Here is an 18,747-nt window from a genome sequence, read left to right as displayed (position 1 = left end):
TACATGCACCCCACCACCTCGGTGCATTAATTGTCCTGGCGTCCACTCGCCTAGATCTTCAGACTGCCCCACATATCAGAAGGAGAAGAAGATACAAGAAATCAAAACTTTGGATCGGCTCTCTTATTCTGAGGCCCGGAAGAAGTACGACCGCCTCCATCCCGTGCTATTGACCACTTCGTTTGCCTCAGTTGTGTCCACTCCTTCCGCGGTATTCTCCCCCCTATCCTGTCCCCCCTCCGCCTCCTCCGCCCATCAGGGGGCTCTGCCTCCGCCTCCCAAATCCCTCCCTTCCAAATCCTCCTCCCCCGTGGCCCCCACCCCCTCTGCCCCAGGGGCCACCCTTCCTCCTCCTCCCCCCACACCACCTGAGAAGCGATCCTCTTCTCAGGCGTCCATCGGGGAAACTTTCCGGACCCCAGCTTCAGAGATCCGGCGTTCCAAAACGGACCCCGCGCGTGAGGACCTTCTTCGGATCCAGCCCACCATCCCTGTGCCTCCTCGGCCTTCCCAGAAGGCCTCCAAGAAGAAGTCTCTATCCCCCTCTCCATCCCGGCGCATTTCGTCTGACGCTCCATCCGTGAGTCGCTGCTCCCGGCCGTCCTCCGTTTCGCCGGGACGCTCTGCTGCCAGGCGCTCCGCCGGCCTTTCGTCGGCAAATGATGCGGCTCCTCCTACACAACCAGGGACAGCGGCCGCAGCTGGCGACGAGTCGATGGAACCGGATCCGCCTCCCGTCGGTTGTAGTGTTGTTCCCTCGCAACCTGGCCCTCCGCGGCCATCGAGGTGACCAGCTCTTCCCCCGTCTCGTTCCCTCTCTTTTTTGACTAGCGATGGCCTTGTTACATTGGAACATAAGAGGTATTCGATCTAATCGGGAGGAATTGCAACTGCTCCTCCGCCTGCACTGTCCGCTCGTCCTTGGTCTCCAGGAAACCAAGTTGCGCCCGACTGACCGTTTTGCCTTTACCCACTATACCTCGGAGCGGTATGACCTCACCCCTGTGGACGGTATCCCAGCTCATGGTGGGGTCATGTTGCTCGTTCGGGACGATGTCTATTACCATCCCATCCCATTGACCACCCCACTCCAAGCAATAGCTGTCCGCATTACTCTTTCTGCTTTTACTTTTTCAGTTTGTACCATCTACACTCCGTCATCTGCTGTTAGTCGGGCTGATGTGATGCACCTGATCGTTCAGCTTCCCCCGCCGTTCTTATTGTTTGGCGACTTCAATGCCCATCATCCCCTTTGGGGCTCTCCTGCATCCTGTCCAAGAGGCTCACTCTTGGCGGATGTCTTCAACCATCTCAATCTTGTCTGCCTCAATACCGGCGCCCCGACTTTCCTCTCGGACTCTACTCATACCTACTCCCACTTGGACCTCTCGATCTGTTCTACCACTCTTGCCTGTCGGTCCGAGTGGTATGTCCTTTCTGACACCTATTCGAGCGACCACTTCCCCTGTGTCATTCGTCTCCTGCACCACACCCCATCCCCACGTCCTTCGAGCTGGAACATACTGAAAGCTGACTGGGGACTTTACTCCTCCCTGGCGACCTTTCTGGACCACGATTTTCCCAGTTGTGACAGTCAGGTCGAATACCTCACGGCTGTTACCATCAATGCTGCCGAACGTTCCATTCCTCGTACTACTTCTTCTTCACGTCGCGTTTCCGTCCCCTGGTGGAACGAGGCTTGTAGGGACGCTATCCGTGCTTGACGACGTGCTTTACGCACCTTTCGCCGCCATCCTACGTTGGCGAATTGTATTAAATACAAACGACTCAGAGCGCAATGCCGTAGAGTCATCAAAGACAGCAAAAAAGCTTGTTGGGCCTCTTTCACCAGCTCCTTTAACAGTTTTACTCCCTCTTCCGTTGTTTGGGGTAGCCTGCGCCGGCTGTCGGGCATTAAGGCCCACTCCTCGGTGCCTGGCCTGACCTGACCTCAGGTAATGAGGTCCTTGTTGATCCTGTGGCTGTCTCCAACGCCTTTGGCGCCTTTTCGCGGAGGTTTCAAGCTCCGCCCATTACCATCCTGCCTTCCTTCCCAGGAAAGAGGCAGAAGAGGCTCGGCGACCTTCCTTCCACTCGCTGAATCTGGAAACTTATAATGCCCCCTTTACTATGCGGGAACTCGAACGTGCGCTTGCACTGTCCCGGTCCTCTGCTCCGGGGCCAGATGCCATTCACGTTCAGATGCTGGCACACCTTTCTCCGGCGGGCAAAAGCTTCCTTCTTCGTACCTACAATCGCGTCTGGACCGAAGGTCAAGTCCCCATGCGTTGGCGTGACGCTGTTGTTGTTCCTATACCCAAACCCGGGAAGGATAGACACCTTCCTTCTAGTTACCGCCCCATTTCTCTTACAAGCTGTGTCTGTAAGGTGATGGAGCGCATGGTTAATGCTCGGTTAGTCTGGATTCTTGAATCTCGACGACTACTTACTAATGTCCAATGCGGCTTTCGTCGCCGCCGCTCCGCTGTTGACCACCTTGTGACCTTGTCGACATTCATCATGAACAACTTTTTGCGAAGGCGCCAAACGGTAGCCGTGTTCTTCGACTTGGAGAAGGCTTATGATACCTGTTGGAGAGGAGGTATCCTCCGCACTATGCACAGGTGGGGCCTACGCGGTCGCCTGCCCCTTTTTATTGATTCCTTTTTAACGGATCGAAAGTTTAGGGTACGTGTGGGTTCCGTATCGTCCGACGTCTTCCTCCAGGAGAACGGAGTGCCTCAGGGCTCCGTCTTGAGCGTAGCCCTTTTTGCCATCGCGATCAATCCAATTATGGATTGCATTCCACCTCATGTCTCAGGCTCTCTCTTTGTCGATGACTTCGCGATCTACTGCAGTGCCCAGAGAACATGCCTCCTGGAGCGCTGCCTTCAGCGTTGTCTAGACAGCCTCTACTCATGGAGCGTGGCAAATGGCTTCCGGTTCTCTGAAGAGAAGACGGTTTGTATCTACTTTTGGCGATATAAAGCGTTCCTTCCGCCATCCTTACATCTCGGTCCCATTGTTCTCCCATTCGTAGACACAACTAAGTTTCTAGGGCTCACGTTGGACAGGAAACTGTGTTGGTCTCCACATGTCTCTTGTTTGGCGGCCCGTTGTACACGTTCCCTTAATGTCCTCAGAGTTCTTAGCGGTTCATCTTGGGGAGCGGATCGCACTGTCCTGCTTCGCTTGTATCGGTCCATAGTCCGATCGAAGCTGGATTATGGGAGCTTCGTCTACTCGTCCGCTCGGCCATCCCTCTTACGCCGGCTCAACTCCATCCACCATCGGGGGATACGTCTTGCGACCGGAGCCTTCTACACTAGTCCTGTCGAGAGTCTTTATGCTGAAGCTGCCGAGTTACCATTGACCTACCGGCGCGACATACTGCTGTGTCGGTATGCCTGCCGGCTGTTGTCTATGCCCGACCACCCCTCTTACAAGTCCTTCTTCGCCGATTCTCTCGACCGTCAGTACGGGTTGTATGTGTCTGCCCTGTTGCCCCCCGGAGTCCGCTTCCGTCGCCTGCTTCGACAATTGGATTTTGCCCTCCCTACCACCTTCAGAGAGGGTGAGAGCCCGACACCACCTTGGCTCCAGGCTCCGGTTCATATTTATCTCGACCTCAGCTCACTCCCGAAGGAGGGTACTCCAGCTGCAGTGTATTGCTCACGGTTCGTCGAACTTCGTGCTCGACTTGCCGGTCACACCTTTATTTACACCGATGGCTGCAAAACTGACGATGGTGTCGGCTGTGCCTTTGTTGTCGGGGCCGCCACCTTTAAATACCGGCTCCTCGACCAATGTTCCAGCTTTACGGCCGAGCTTTTTGCTGTCCATCAGGCCGATCAGTATGCCCGCCGCCACCGCCGTTCATCGTATGTACTCTGCTCTGACTCACTCAGTGCTCTTCAGAGCCTTGGAGCTCGCTATCCGGTCCATCCCTTGATTCAACGGATACAGCAGTCCCTCCATTCTTTCGCTGATAATGGTGGTTCTGTCAGCCTTCTGTGAGTTCCCGGACATGTAGGAGTGCCTGGGAATGAGGCTGCGGATGCTGCAGCCAAGGCTGCAGTCCTCCTGCCTCGGCCAGCCTCCCATTGTGTCCCGTCATCTGACGTTCGTGGGGATGTGTGTAAGAGGCTTGTGTCGTTGTGGTGGGATGCTTGGTCATCCCTCCAAGGAAACAAGCTCCGGGCAGTAAAACCTCTCCCAACTGCTTGGACAACATCCTCCCGACCATCTCGGCGAGGAGGTCCTTCTGACCAGGTTGCGGATTGGATATTGCCGGTTTAGCCACCGCTACCTGCTCTCCGGTGACCCAGCCCCGCAGTGCCCTTGTGGTTAGGCATTAACAGTGCGCCATGTTTTATTGTCGTGTCCCCGTTTTAGTCAATTTCGTGTTGTCCTGTCCCTGCCATCTACTTTACCGGATGTTTTAGCTGATGACGCTCGAGCAGCTGCTCGTATTCTGCGTTTTACAACTTTAACTGGCTTGTCCACAGACATTTAACCTTTTTACTTACTTTATCTGCATCTTTGCCAGGTCCTTCTGGTGTCCCCCCATCCCCTTGAGTTTTAGCAGATTCCATGTGCTCTAACACCAGTGACTGGGCGCTAATGACCTCAGCAGTTGAGCGCCCTTAAACCCTACCAAAAAAAAACAATTTTTGATGTATACTAAATATATTTGACAGATGTCATACCAACCAAACAAAAAAAAAAATAAGGCTCTTTAACAACAAATGTTCCCTATCAACACATTTGTATCTTAATGCTCATTTCATTCCGGTACATCTGGTACAATGAGATAACTGGATCTTCTTATTCATCTTTTTGTGGAACAAGATGGGTCAAAAAAGCCAATGCGCAGTTGAAAAAGCTTTACTGAGATAAATAGATAACAATTCCTCAGTCACCAAGTTTGAGAGTTGTTTCTGAAGCTGTAAGTGACAAATTGCTATCCACAAAACTGACATTTTGCAGTTAAACAGCACATTTGTTGGAACCATTTTTACTTGATATTCAGAGCAATGCCCCGATGGCTCCATTTCTGCATGATGTACATAACCTTATTAACATTTTGACGCAGAGAGTTGTGAAACTAGATGCCTAAAAGCAAAAAATAATCGTTAGTGAAAATAGACTTAAAGTATGTAAAAGTGTAATTACAGCAATATAATTCAATCTGGATTTTGCTGCAAGAAGCCCACTGGAAAAATTAAGAATTTATCTGAAGAGGAAATATTGTTGCTAAAATAAAACATGTTAATATGCATTTGTAGCATAGTAGAGAAGTTGCAAGAAAGATCACTGCCCAAATACAATTTAATACATAAGATTTCCTGTTTGAATCCAGAAGTTACATTAAATCAGGAAGTAGCTCAAAGAAGATTGACAGTGTCTTGAAATTTTGATATCAAACGGAAGAATGTATGGTTCAAAGGCAGACTGTGTCAAGTGTGAATTTGTGGAGAGGAAAATGAATTGAAGACAAAGCATTACTAAAGAAGTGAAAATTGTCTTCATAAATTCTGTATTCAAATTATCTTCAAAGCTATGCATATATCACATGCAGCCAAAGTCTTGCTGAGAACACTCAACAGAAGGCTATATGGAAATAAGAATTGCATAATAGATGAACAACTTGGTTTCAGTCGAGGAGTGGGAACTAGAGATGCCATTGGACTACTGAGAGTGATAGGGGAGAGGTACATGGAGAAGAAAAGGAAGGAGTATGTTGTGTTCATTGATCTTGAGAAGGCTTTTGATTGTGTCAGATGGGACAAACTTAAGGAAATCCTAAGGAAACACGGAGTTGACTGGAGGTATAGACGGCTAATTAGAAATTTATATTGGAACCAGAGAGCAAGAGTAAGAATAGGTCGTGTGATGAGTGAACTGGGAAGAGGTGTAAGACAAGGTTGTTGTTTATCAGCAACACTGTTTTGTATATATCTGGAGGAAATTATTAGTGAAAGTTTTGATGGAAGGAGAGGCGTTTGTACAGGGGCTTGGAGAGTGGAGTGTATAAGATTTGCAGACGACATGGTTGTGATGGCAGAAAGTGCAAGAGAGGTGGAACAAATGTTAGATGATCCAAACACAAAATTAGAATAATATGGAATGAAGATTAACAAGAAGAAAACAAAAAGCATGGTAACTGGAGGAAAGGGGTGAAAATGCCGCATGAAAATAGGGGAGGGGAAATAGAGCAAGTGAATAACTTCAATTACTTGGGAAGTGTATTGCTCAACAGAAATTAGGAAAAGGCAAAAGGATTAAAGAGGAAACAGAAATTACTTTGTGGACCACTAAACATAGATCTGAGTAAAAGACTTGCCAAATGTTACATCAGGAACTTTGCACTATATGGTGCATGGACCTGGACATTGAGGAAGGAAGATGAAAGAAGATTGGAGGCACTAGAAATGTGGATATGGAGAAGAATGGAAAAAGTGAAATGGGAAGACCGAGTAAGGAATGAAGTAGTATTAAGAAGAGTTGGAGAAGAAACAAACATGCTGAGAGTCATCAGAAGGAGAGAAAGGTACTGGATTGGACATAGTCTGAGGAGGGACTGTTTATTGAAGGAAGGAATAGAAGGAATGGTGGAGGGAAAAATGGGAAGAGGAAAAAGAAGATATCAAATGCTGGACAATATCAAAGGAGGCAGATATTCAGAAATAAAGACTGGCTATGGACAGACAAAAGTGGAAGACACTTAACCCATGAAAAGATCTGCCGTAAGGCAGAATACCATACATACATGCCCAAATTTCCAAGGTTTTATGCAATTTTAATAATCTCGCATAGAAATGTTATGTTGAGCTAGGCTCTTCTGTAAACTCTGAAATTATAGTTGAAAATCAAACACAAAAAACTCTTCATTGCTCTAAGATACGTATATGATACCCTCCAGGACACAAATGGAGTTGACAGCTTGAGCATCGACAAAAGTCACACTGTTTTCACAACACACATTCATTTTACGAAGGCAGACAATATGAAACATAAGGCGAAGAAAGATGAACGAGAAAAGGAGAAACAATTGTTGAACAAATTAAAGCAAGGTGAAATCAAAGAATTAAAAACATACAGAGCATGTATGTTGAGTGAAGTCTCAAAGATTTTGGCAGAAATAGAAAATTTAAAGAAAAGATTTATTCATTTTTATCATGACAAATTTCCACAGTCTGTTCCCTGTAATCAATAAGTTGCAATGTATATGTATCTGTAAAAACAGAATTTGCAATTTTTTATTGCCTGTTAATTAAAATACAGTATTTAACAACTTTTAAAAAGTAAGTTATATATGTGATTTATACTACTAAAGAAATAACTTGTAATTAATTAAGCATATTCTAATAATTGTCAGTACAGTGAAACCTCTTTATAATGTTCCTCCATATAATGTTTTCCTCTGTTACATTCGTTTTTTTCGGTCCCGACTAAAAGCCCATATAAACCATGTTAAATTTTCCACTTTACTGCGTTTCCTCTATATTAAGATTTCCTCCATGTAATGCTCATATTTTTGGTACCCAGGTCAATTATTTACCTCTTTATAATGTTTAAGTGACTGGATGTAGACGCATCGTTTTCCGTTCTGTGGATTCACAGTTTGCACCGGCTCGGAAAGCCTGCGCTCAGCGTGTTTCATATGTCAGCGGCAGAACCTGGTCGCGTTACATGTGACGCACATTCTGCTTGCGATCTTTTTGGTGCCATTTACTTTCACCCATCCACCTACCGGGCCCCATGTTCTAATTACAAAAAACTAATCATTTGATACATTGATCAATTGCAATGAATATCATATTACAATATTGTGAAAGTTGAAATGTCATCTATGGCACCATTTGTCAAAGCTGATTAGTGGTATCCCGATCTTCAGTAATGCCGTATAATTATTATTTGGAAGCCTTCCTCTTTATAGTGTTTTCCTCTATACAGTGTTCAGAATTTGTGGTCCCTTGAAAAACGTTATATAGAGGTTTCACTGTATAAAGTTTTGGTAATAGGTTGTTTTAGTCTCAAATTTAACATGGAAAAAAATTGCCCTTAAAAGGGCTGTGAATTTGAAAATGTATCACTGGACAACTTGCCTGGAAGACCCTCATCTGCTTTGGCCCAATAAAGGCACTTCTGCATAAAATCTTTCTCAGGTTGCCTTCAACGTTTGGGTTTTGTTGTGTCTACGTGCTTTCATCAAAATGCATACTTCGCGGATGTCACTTATTCTGGATGAACTACCCCTGGATTGAGGGAATGATGACCTTACTGTTGAGTCCCTTACCAACCAGCCACGTGCTGCATTAATAACATGTGACTGTATTTGTTGCGTGTCAGTGGTACGCAAGATGATCCAGGAAACATATTGTCTTTAAGACAATCACAGGAAACTTAAAATTGTGTTGTTACCAGATAGCTTTAAGATGTACTGGAATTTTTATAATTTTCTAATTTTTCTGTGTAATTTGCCACAAATGTCTTTAAAGTATACAGAGAGAAGAAATCTAGTAATATTTGATACAAAGTATCACCTATTAAAGGATAGTTATTGAGAAATCTCTCTCTCTCTCTCTCTCTCTCTCTCTCTCTCTCTCTCTCTCTCTCTCTTTCAGGATGCATTATTTTGTGAGTGATCTGAAACATGATGCAACTTTCTGTACCAATTAAGAAGTGTCAGGTGACTGACCGTATCCATCTGTTGAAATCTGTTTTTTTCTTTGTTGCTTATGATGTAAGAATTCAGTGTTAGAGGATTTTAAAGTAACAGTGAATATATATATATATTTATATGGCAAAGAGTGAAGCTAAAAGATTTTGTATTAAATACATCTTGTTTTATCGTAGGAGCCCAGCCAACATTCGCACCTTCACAGACCCAGCCAGCTCGGGTTATTAATGAAGTGATTGGTTCAGTTGGTGGTACTTTCAATTTCTTGCAAGTAAGTCTTTCATAAATATATAAGAAGCTAGAGAATTTATTGAGTAAGCAATTGAACTTCACGTGATAAGGCATAGCAATTTGCCTTTACAGTTGGTTTTTCGTTAGCATTAAAGTTCCATGCTTTCAAGACAAGAACTGTGAGACCCCTTTTATGAATATTGAATAAAATTGCTAAATTTTGCATACATATTGATTTCATTTGCCACGTTTTTGTGAATATAAAACTTCGATATTTGGCAATTATTCCATGGAAAATAAGGATAGACATACTTGTGTTCAGTATCTTAGCACTATGAGGGTTTCCACTTGTTAGGGTAAATGAACTACTTGAGCATAATTTTCAGTATTAATTTTTTGCTACTGCAGTCAGCATTTGTAACACATTTGAGTGTGGTTTGTTGAGTCGGACATTCCAAGCAGCATCAAGCCTGTTAAATGGTGATTATCATTACTTCCATTTTGTGATGGATGGAATTTACCTCTAGAAAGAAAACATTGTTGTTTGCTTGCACAGAGTGAATTATGCCTACCCAGAGGTGTAAGACTCGTGTAGTGAGTAAGCAAAAACATCATTAATTTTCCCTGAGAAATAGTATTACCAATGGATGTTTAGGGCACATATCATGATGATGATGATGATGATATTCAAACTTATTTTTTTTCTTATTTTATGTTTACTTGCATACTTAAATCAGCTTTGTCACAGTATTGTTCTTCAGTTATTCCACAACCTTGTCACTTTCTCTACTATACATACATGGCTTCCCTTTCATCCTTTCCCTAATGTAGCCAGATGGTGCTCTGTCTCGATAATCAATGTGATTTCTTGTGGCTTCTCTCAGATATTCTAAAACTTCAATGATGCATAAATGTCCTTCCTTTCCACTATACAAGAACTCTTAGCTTCATGTAGCCCCTCTTGCAGTATCTGGGTTTTGTTGTGCCACATAGTGCAACATTTATTTTGTCACATGTTCTGAATAATAGTCAGCTCCTGTTAATGGTTTTTCATTTAGTCACATATAACACCAGAACATTTGCCACTGCCAGTCAATATTTCATGATTTAATTTGCCCACATTTTGTTTCAGGAAATTATTAAATGTGTTATTACATGAGAGTTACATGTGAGATTTTGCAGCATTCTGAAAACTTTTACTATGCAGTATTTGTATGGCAAAACATGTCAATAACAGTAAACTTTGGTAGTTCACTGAAGGGTTCGCAGCTGTCATAGGTTTTGATGTGACAAATCCCACTAGTCACTCATTGCTGTTGATATTGTAATAGCAATTTAGACACAATTTGCTGGGCACACTGTTGCAATATTAAGGATGAATTCATGTTTATATGTCTTCCAAAACCCGTATTTTTAATCCAAATGCCAAAATAAAGCAATACTACTGACAGATATTGTTAGATTTCATGCTTTTTTTCTGCTACAGCAATAGTTGTTTTTGCCTTCATGAAAGGTAAGACAGTAATTATCTTTTTAATTTTTTTTCTTGTTATATTGATAACTGTGTGCCGTGCCATTCAGTATGTATGCTTTGATGTTGACATTACAGTTTCCAGGAAATACAACACCTTGGGCAAAACAAACATGACCTTTATCTTACCATAATATAATAAAAAATGCACTTCCAGAACGGGAATTATTTTCTGGACACTAAACAACAAGATGGATTAGTTGTGGCTAAAAGCAACAAATGTAATTTTGAAAATGTAAGAGTTGTTTCTAGTTGTGGACTTACTATAGCCATTTTATAATGGATAAAATAAAAATGTGATGAGTTCAAAAACATGGATTTCAAGGCAACAGCTATTGAAACAGATAACATAATGTATGTCACACAGCAATAAGTGAATTTGCTTCTGTAATCAGTTTCTCATCTCGGCTTGAGCCCAACTTTTTTGTAAATTATAATGGAAAGTTGTGTGAAAGAAAAACATTTACAGTTTAGAAGGTTTTCTCAGTTTCTTGTCTACATTCTATGTAGAAACCGAAAGCAAAGTGTGTAAGATAGAAGTGTAAAAAATGATTAGGCAGCTTTTTCATATGGTGATAGTGTGACTCAAGACCAATTTATCGGTGAACATGTTGGAAGGAATTCTGTTAGCCAAAAGTACTTAAATTTACAGCTGAAAGCCCTTTCAAATGTTAGAAACTTGATAGAAAAGTTATTTCAATTGATAGAAAAGTTATTTCAATTTAGTACTTCACATTTGGTTGTTAAAGGACAACTTTTCTCAAAGCAGTGTTAGTTAAAAGGAATTTTAATGATATACTTCTTGAGATTTCTCCAGGACCAATGGAAAAATTAGATAAAACAATATTTTGCTGAATCTCCTCCTTTTTACCCATCAGATTGCAGAGCATCATTCAGGGAAATGCATTTCATCCTTTTCACACAATGTTCAAAATTCTGTAGGTCAATGTAACCTGTGTCCTATTTTTTTTTAGACTTTCATAAAGCTTTGGATTCAGTTCCCCACTGGCACATACTCTGATAATTTCATCAGATACATATATGTCGTACATCATTGTTAAATTTCAGAAATTTTATTAAAGAATTATCTTACAGGTTGCACAGCAAGTACAATAGTCCAGGTCACACAGGAATTCCTCACCCATTTTATCTGTGAAGTGATAAATGATTAATTTACTTGAAAACTTAAGAATTACTAATCGAAATTCATTCCATGTATATTGCTGTTTGTGCTTCATATTTGAATAGTTTGAGTGCAGCCAATTTGAGAAGGTTCATCACGGTTAGGGGAGTGTATAAAATAGCATGGGAAAATGGAAGGAGGGAGAAAGAATGTGTCTATTTTGAAAACCTTAGTGGAAATTTTCACCCACCAGAAAACTGTTCCGCCATTAGTAGGTGGTATACATAGCATTGTACTATAATGTTCAATTTAGGTGACTTAATTTCCTCATGAGTTAAAATTACTGACTATTACTTATCTCACTTTTTTAACATAGTGGTAACTACCAAAAAAGCTACTACTTGTGATTCTGCAGTAATTGCTAGAAATATTCAATATAATATGCAAATTCATAAATAAAACTCTCCTCTGATTCATGTGACATACATTTTTGCTGTCAAATACTCTCTCTCCCTATTAACCTTTTTTCAGAAGGAACACTAAAATAATAGCTTAACTTCGGTCTCAGTTTAACATGTTGTGTTGTAAGCTTGAGAAACAACAGAATAAATAGTTTTTGGCAGGTCTCTCTAAATGTCATTGTCCACTGTAATATCAGCATTTGTCATGGTGTGCCCTTCACTCGACAGCATACCCCGTTTCCCCAAGCCAGGACATCGAGGCATATAACAAATGCTGTGCCCACTAGGTACCGCAACTCACGGTAAACTTTTGTTGCGCTACCCTGCCTAGAGGATGCTTGATGTCCACCTGTATCGATTCACATGCACAGTCTATCAAGAAAACCTCGAAACAGTTCGTTATTGTAAACTACGTAATTAATAAAAATGATTTCAACTATCTGTTCTCTTTGGTTTGTCAGTAGGCATTTAGTGATGCATCACTACACCAAAGAGACAAGTTATGCTCACATACACATACACAAAATTTTAGTGTGTCCTGAGGGTAATGTCACCATGTCTCTGTTTTATAATCTGGGTTTTGTATATACTATGTTTTAAATTAAAGTTTGATGTAATTGTTCGAAAACACTCTTCTATATAGCAAAATAATTTATTCTGTGTCGCATGTTGTCATGTCAATGGCGTGCTGTGGCTGAATTTAACAGATGTATGATCATCTCCAGGAATCTGAACTGGATACGCCAGACATCTCGGCTATTCTGACAGGAGCAGCAGCACAGCAACATAGCACACCACCACCACCACAGCCAGCAGCTGTTCCAGTTCCTGTTCCTGTTGCAGTTGCACCAATACCGTCACAAACATTTACAAACCAGAATTTTGCAGCTGTTACAACAGCGCCTGGTCAACCTCAGGTAACTTTGTCAACACTAATTGTAAGGAACTGTCTGTTAATGCTTTGCATTATAGTTACTTTTTACTTAACCTGTTTAGTGTAATATTTCATTTAAAGTCCTATATTTTATGCAGTGTGTGAAATATTGCATGCCATCATTACACTCTGATAGTGTTGAGTTCATGTAACAAACAAGTTTTCAAGTTTATGGTAGGATAACATTCCCATGAACCAAACTTCTTCGCCGTTCATCCATTGCATACATGCAAAAATTATTGCATCTTAGAGAACTTAATAAAACAGGGTGACTAACTTCAGTGAAAGTTAAACCGTATGCTTGATTCAGTAGTAATATAATCTTTGAACGCATAGTGCTCAAACTTCACGATTCTCTGAAAGTTATGTTACTTCCAATAGTTTTGAAAAATTATTAGGTCTTAATTTTCCACTAGCTTCCTCTGCAGCAGTATGGATAAGTCTACCATTGTTCCTTCTCTTCACATTCCACTACTCTCAGTAATGGACGTAATTAAAAAGAACTGCAGTAAATATACTGAAGGGGAACTTGTAGACTTGAATGTTAGTTCTTTGCAATGTGGTTTCCCATTTAAATAGTGTCAGTCAATTAATAAATTCAGTTACAGGATACAGTGTTGAATGTTGATTATGAATTCTTGACATGTCGTGTGTGCTCGTCAAAGGGCAGAACCTCCTCACAGGCAAATCCATAATCACATTAACCTCCCTTTTGACACAGCAAAGATAATTACCTCCTTATTCTGCCTTCTTCACAGTTTGTCTTAATTCCTGTTTTGCTGTCCAGGTTCAAAGGCTGTAGATAACATCACATTTCGTATGAAAGTTGTATCTACACGGGAATCTGCTTCCTGTATTTACTTCTTGGTCTCCCTCGAAGATTTTTAAGTCTCCCCCTCCCCCTCACTTAGGTGCTAAATGGTGATCTCTTGATATCTCAGTATGTGTTCCATGAACCGATCCCCTCTTATGGGAAAGTTCTGTCATATTCCTCCTCTCCCCTTTCTCTTCTATACGTGACTATACTCCAGATAAATACTTTCAGAAGAGACTTCCTAACTCTAAAATCTATATTCAATGTTAACAAATTTTTCTTCAGAAATTCTTATCTTGCAATTGTCAGTCGACATTTTATATCGTCTCTGTATGGCCATCATCAGTTATTTTGCTGCCCAGATAACAAAACTAGTCTACTTCGTATCTTCTTCCGTAATCTAATTTCCTTAGCATCACCTGATTTAATTAAACTGCATTCCATTATTGTTGGTTCACTTTAATAGATCTAATATCATCCTTTCAAGACACTGTCCATTCCTTTAAATTGCTCTTCAAAGTCTTCTACTGCAGCTCTCCATGTCGTTCGCAAACCTCAAAGTTTTTATTTCTTGTGCCTGAACTCTTAATCCCTACGACAAATTTTTCTTTCTTTTACTGCTTGTTCAGTGTGCAGATTGAATAGGATTGATAGTCTACAAACCTGCCTCACTTCTTTTTCTACTTCTGCTTCCCTATCAAGCACCTTGAATCCAAACTGACTTTGCCAAAGCTCAGCTTCTACCAGTTTTCCAGTCTTCTTCTGTAAAGAATTCGTGTTCGAATTTTGCAGCCATTACTTATTAAACTGATAGTTCAGTAATTTTTGCATCTGTCAGGAACTGCATTCTTTGGAATTAAAATTATCACATTCTTCTTAAAGTCTGATCATAGTTCACCTGTCTCTTACATTTTGCACACCCAATGGAAGCATACTGTCATGGCTGGCTCCCCCAATGCTATCAGTAATTCCGAACAAATGTAGTCCACCGCTTTGACTTAGATCTTTCAGAACTCTGTCAAATTCTTCTCACAGTATCATATGTCCATTTACGTCTTCTTCCATTTCTGTAATATTGGCCCCAAGTACATCTCTTGTATAGACCCTTCGATGTACTTCCACTTTCAGCTTTCACTTCTTCACTTAGGACTGGGTTCCCATTTGAGCTCTTAATATTCATGCAACAGCTTCTCCTCTCCCCACAGGCCTCTTCAATTTTCCTGTAGGCGGTATCTATCTTTCCCCTAGTGAAATGCACATCTAAATCCTTAAATTTGCTCTCTAGCCATTCCTGCTTAGTCATTTTGCACTTCCTGTCAGTCTCACTTTTTAAATGTTTGCATTCCCTTTTTTCTGATTCATTTGCTGCAGTTTTAAATTTTCTCCTTTCATCAATTAAATTCAATATCTCTTGTGTTAGCCAAGGATTCCTACTAGGCCTTGTCTTTTTACCTATTTGATCCTCTGCTGCCTTCACTATTTCGTTTCTTAAAGCTACCCATTCATCCTCTACTGTACTCCTTTTCTCTGTTCTATCAGTCATTGCACAATACTCCCTCTGCAGCTGCCAACCACCTCTGGATCTTTCAACTTATCCTGCTCCCATCTCTTTAATTTCCTACCTTTTCCCAATTTTTTAAAATTTAGACCACTCATCAGAAAAGTATGGTGTTTCTGGCAGAATTTTCGGCGCATTTTCTTTGTCAGCAGTTCACATTTTGTTGTTTGAAGTTTAGTAATTTCCATTTTTAGTGCACTGATGATAAACCGTAGACTGGATGCTCATTCACTTAGTTTAAATATTTCGTCCCTACAATTTGCACGATTTCTTTTTACTGGAAATATTTACATTTTTCCGAGGAGATGCACAACATACTTTTGCGATGGCTGCCATGTTGTTGTTGGCAGTGCTTCAAATGTTTTCAAGTGGAGAGAGGCAACAATCTTGAAGACTAACAGTAGAAACTCTTGCCATGGCAGGTGAGCATAATCTTGCTGAAATGTAACCCCAGGATGGTTTGTCATAAAGGGCAACAAAATATTGTCAACATACTGCTGCACTAAAAGTGTGCCACATATAAAAAATGTGTCCTGCTATTAAAAGAAATGGAACCCCAGAACATCATTCCTAGTATTTGGGCTGTATGACGAGTTTTTGGGCTCTATGGCAGGTGACAGTCAGGTTCTTGTCCCATTGTTTGTGGGGGAACTCCAGACACGGTCAAAGAGTTTCATTTTTAAGATGTACCCTCCATGATCGTCTTCAAAATGAAACTCTTTCATTTTGAAGATGTACCCTCCATGATGCTACAGAAGAATGCTGAAGATTAGATGGGTAGATCACATAACTAATGAGGAAGTATTGAATAGGATTGGGGAGAAGAGAAGTTTGTGGCACAACTTGACCAGAAGAAGGGATTGGTTGGTAGGACATGTTTTGAGGCATCAAGGGATCACAAATTTAGCATTGGAGGGCAGCTTGGAGGGTAAAAATCGTAGAGGGAGACCAAGAGATGAATACACTAAGCAGATTCATAAGGATGTAGGTTGCAGTAGGTACTGGGAGATGAAAAAGCTTGCACAGGATAGAGTAGCATGGAGAGCTGCTTCAAACCAGTCTCAGGACTGAAGACAACAACAACAACCCTCCATGAAGGCAATTTTACTACAGTCGATGAGATTCCATGTGAAAAACATGTCTGGTGATTCCCTGGACAGCAGTGGGATACCAACCCACCTGCTGTCCACCATATGGCCTAACAACTAGGAATGAGTCTGTGGTATTCATTTCACAGCAAGACTTCTGGTTGTCACCCATGGCACCCTTACAGCACAGTGATATGTCATTGATATTGTGTGTCCTGTTCTGTTGACCTACATGGCAAGGCACGTTTTGTTTCCCTTCGTGCCCACCCACACAAGGAGGGAGTTTCTTCTGCTCGTTTTCATGCTTCCCAAATCCTACATCTTCTAGTAAGATCACTGGATCTCTCCATGCCTGAGAATGTTTGCAGTATTATGGGCTGCAGCCTCCAGCCATCTTAGAATTTTGGCAATCTAACATGCCAACTGGACATAATTTGGCATGATATCCCCAGCCCCCCTCCCTCTCCACAAATGAGCCACAGACCTTGTGTTGTGGTCAGTGGTGCGGCTTGTGTGTCTCAGCAATACAGATAGCTGCACCATAGGTGCAACCAGAGGCCAGACAAACGTGTGATTCCTGAAGAGGGGCAGCAGCCTTTTCAGTAGCTTCAGGGGCAACAGTCAGGATGATAGGCTGATCTGGCTTTGTAACACCAACCAAAGCAGCCTTCTCGTGCTGGTGTTGCAAACAGCTGAAAGCAAGGGGAAACTACAGCCAAAATTTTTTTCCCAAGGGCATCCATCTCTACTGTATGGCTAGATGATGATGATGATGATGATGATGATGATGATGATGATGATGATGATGATGTCCTCTTGGGTAAAATATTCCAGGGGTAAAATAGTACCCCATTCAGAACTCCAAGTGGTGGCCTCTTAGGAGGATGCCATCAGGAGAAATGAAACTGAGGTGCTACAGATTTGAGTGAGCAATGTGAGATCCCTTAATTAAGCAGGAACATAAGAAAACTTAAAAAGGGAAATGGAGAGGTTGAAGTTGGATGTAGTGGCAATTAGTGAAGTGAAGCGACAAAAAGAACAGGACTTCTTGTCAGGTAATACAGGGTTGTAAGTACAAAATCAAATAGGGGTAATGCAGGTGAGTTTAGAAATAAAAACTGCAGGTAATTTACTATGAGAAGCACAAAGAACATATTATTGTAGTCAAGATAGACCCTAAGCCCATGCCTACTCCAGTAGTAAAAGTTTGTATGCCAGCTAGTTCTGGAGATGAAGGGACTGAAAAACTGTGTAATGAGATAGGAGAAACTATTCAGACAGTTAAAGGAGATGAAAATTTGTGATGGGGGACTGGAATTCTATAGTAGAATGGAGGGAAAAAAATTAGGGAGTATGGACTCAGGGAAATGGATAGAAGAGGAAGCCACCTGGTAGAATTTTGCACGGTACATAATTAAATGAATCGTAAAAGAAAGTTGTGCACATATGAGACCTGGAGACACTGGATGGTTTTAGATTGATTATATAACTGTAAGACAGATTTAGGAACCAGATTTTAAATTTTAAGACATTTACAGGCACATTGGAGGGCAGTGTGGAGGGTAAAAATCATAGAGGGAGACCAAGAGAAGAATACATTAAGCAGATTCAGAAGGACATAGGTTGCAGTAAGTACTGGGAGATGAAGAAGCTTGCACAGGATAGAGTAGCATGGAGAGCTGCATCAAACCAGTCTCAGGACTGAAGACCACAACAACAACAACAACAATGTGGACTGATCACAATGTCTTGTTCTGTTGGGCCTCAAACAACTGTTACAAAAGAAGAAAGTGCTTATTGTAAGTGAGTCATGGCAGAAAGTGTAAGAGTACACACAACGCAAATTAGGTAAAACATTGAGTGTGCAAAGTATTATAAAACCTGGTGTGCCAATTAAGGAAGCTGTGAAACACGTGGACAAATTTACTGGTAACTTCTCTGTTAATGACATTAATCATTATTGGTGGCACAAATGATGCTGAAAACCTCGGGAAAAATTTCAAAAGAAATGATAGATTTGTTGAAATATATACTTGTGCACAAAACGAATGTAAATAATTCATCAAATACTGCTTAGACATGGGGCACAAGGTCTAAATGGAAAAAATAAATCTGTAAATTGCATTATGTTAGAAAAATAACACTGCCACAGGTCTACGTAGGAAGAGTGTATCTGTGAATTTTGAGATTGATAGCCTGAAAAGAAATGAATATATAACACGTGGTTTACATCTAAACAAACAAGGAAAGATTCGCATTTGTAATAGGCTGGCTTCTTTCATACACATGTCGAAAACTGAAAAACCAAATACCGAGACAGG

At 41.5% G+C, this 18,747-nt stretch overlaps 1 protein-coding gene across 2 annotated transcripts in view; it reads left to right on the top strand.

Annotated features, from left to right (window-relative positions):
- Nucleotides 1-18,747, top strand: part of LOC126473753 (caprin homolog) — an 87,352-nt gene that overhangs the window by 32,572 nt on the left and 36,033 nt on the right. For both annotated transcript variants that reach the window (XM_050101009.1, XM_050101008.1), the window contains exons 6-7: nt 8,863-8,957; nt 12,758-12,949. In XM_050101009.1, the coding sequence (XP_049956966.1) occupies nt 8,863-8,957; nt 12,758-12,949 (287 nt within the window). The remainder of the gene's footprint in view (nt 1-8,862; nt 8,958-12,757; nt 12,950-18,747) is intronic.

The sequence above is a fragment of the Schistocerca serialis genome, chromosome 4, assembly GCF_023864345.2.
Source record: "Schistocerca serialis cubense isolate TAMUIC-IGC-003099 chromosome 4, iqSchSeri2.2, whole genome shotgun sequence".
In the NCBI taxonomy this organism is placed as follows: Eukaryota; Metazoa; Arthropoda; class Insecta; order Orthoptera; family Acrididae; genus Schistocerca; species Schistocerca serialis.
This window is presented reverse-complemented; position numbering and strand designations above follow the sequence as displayed.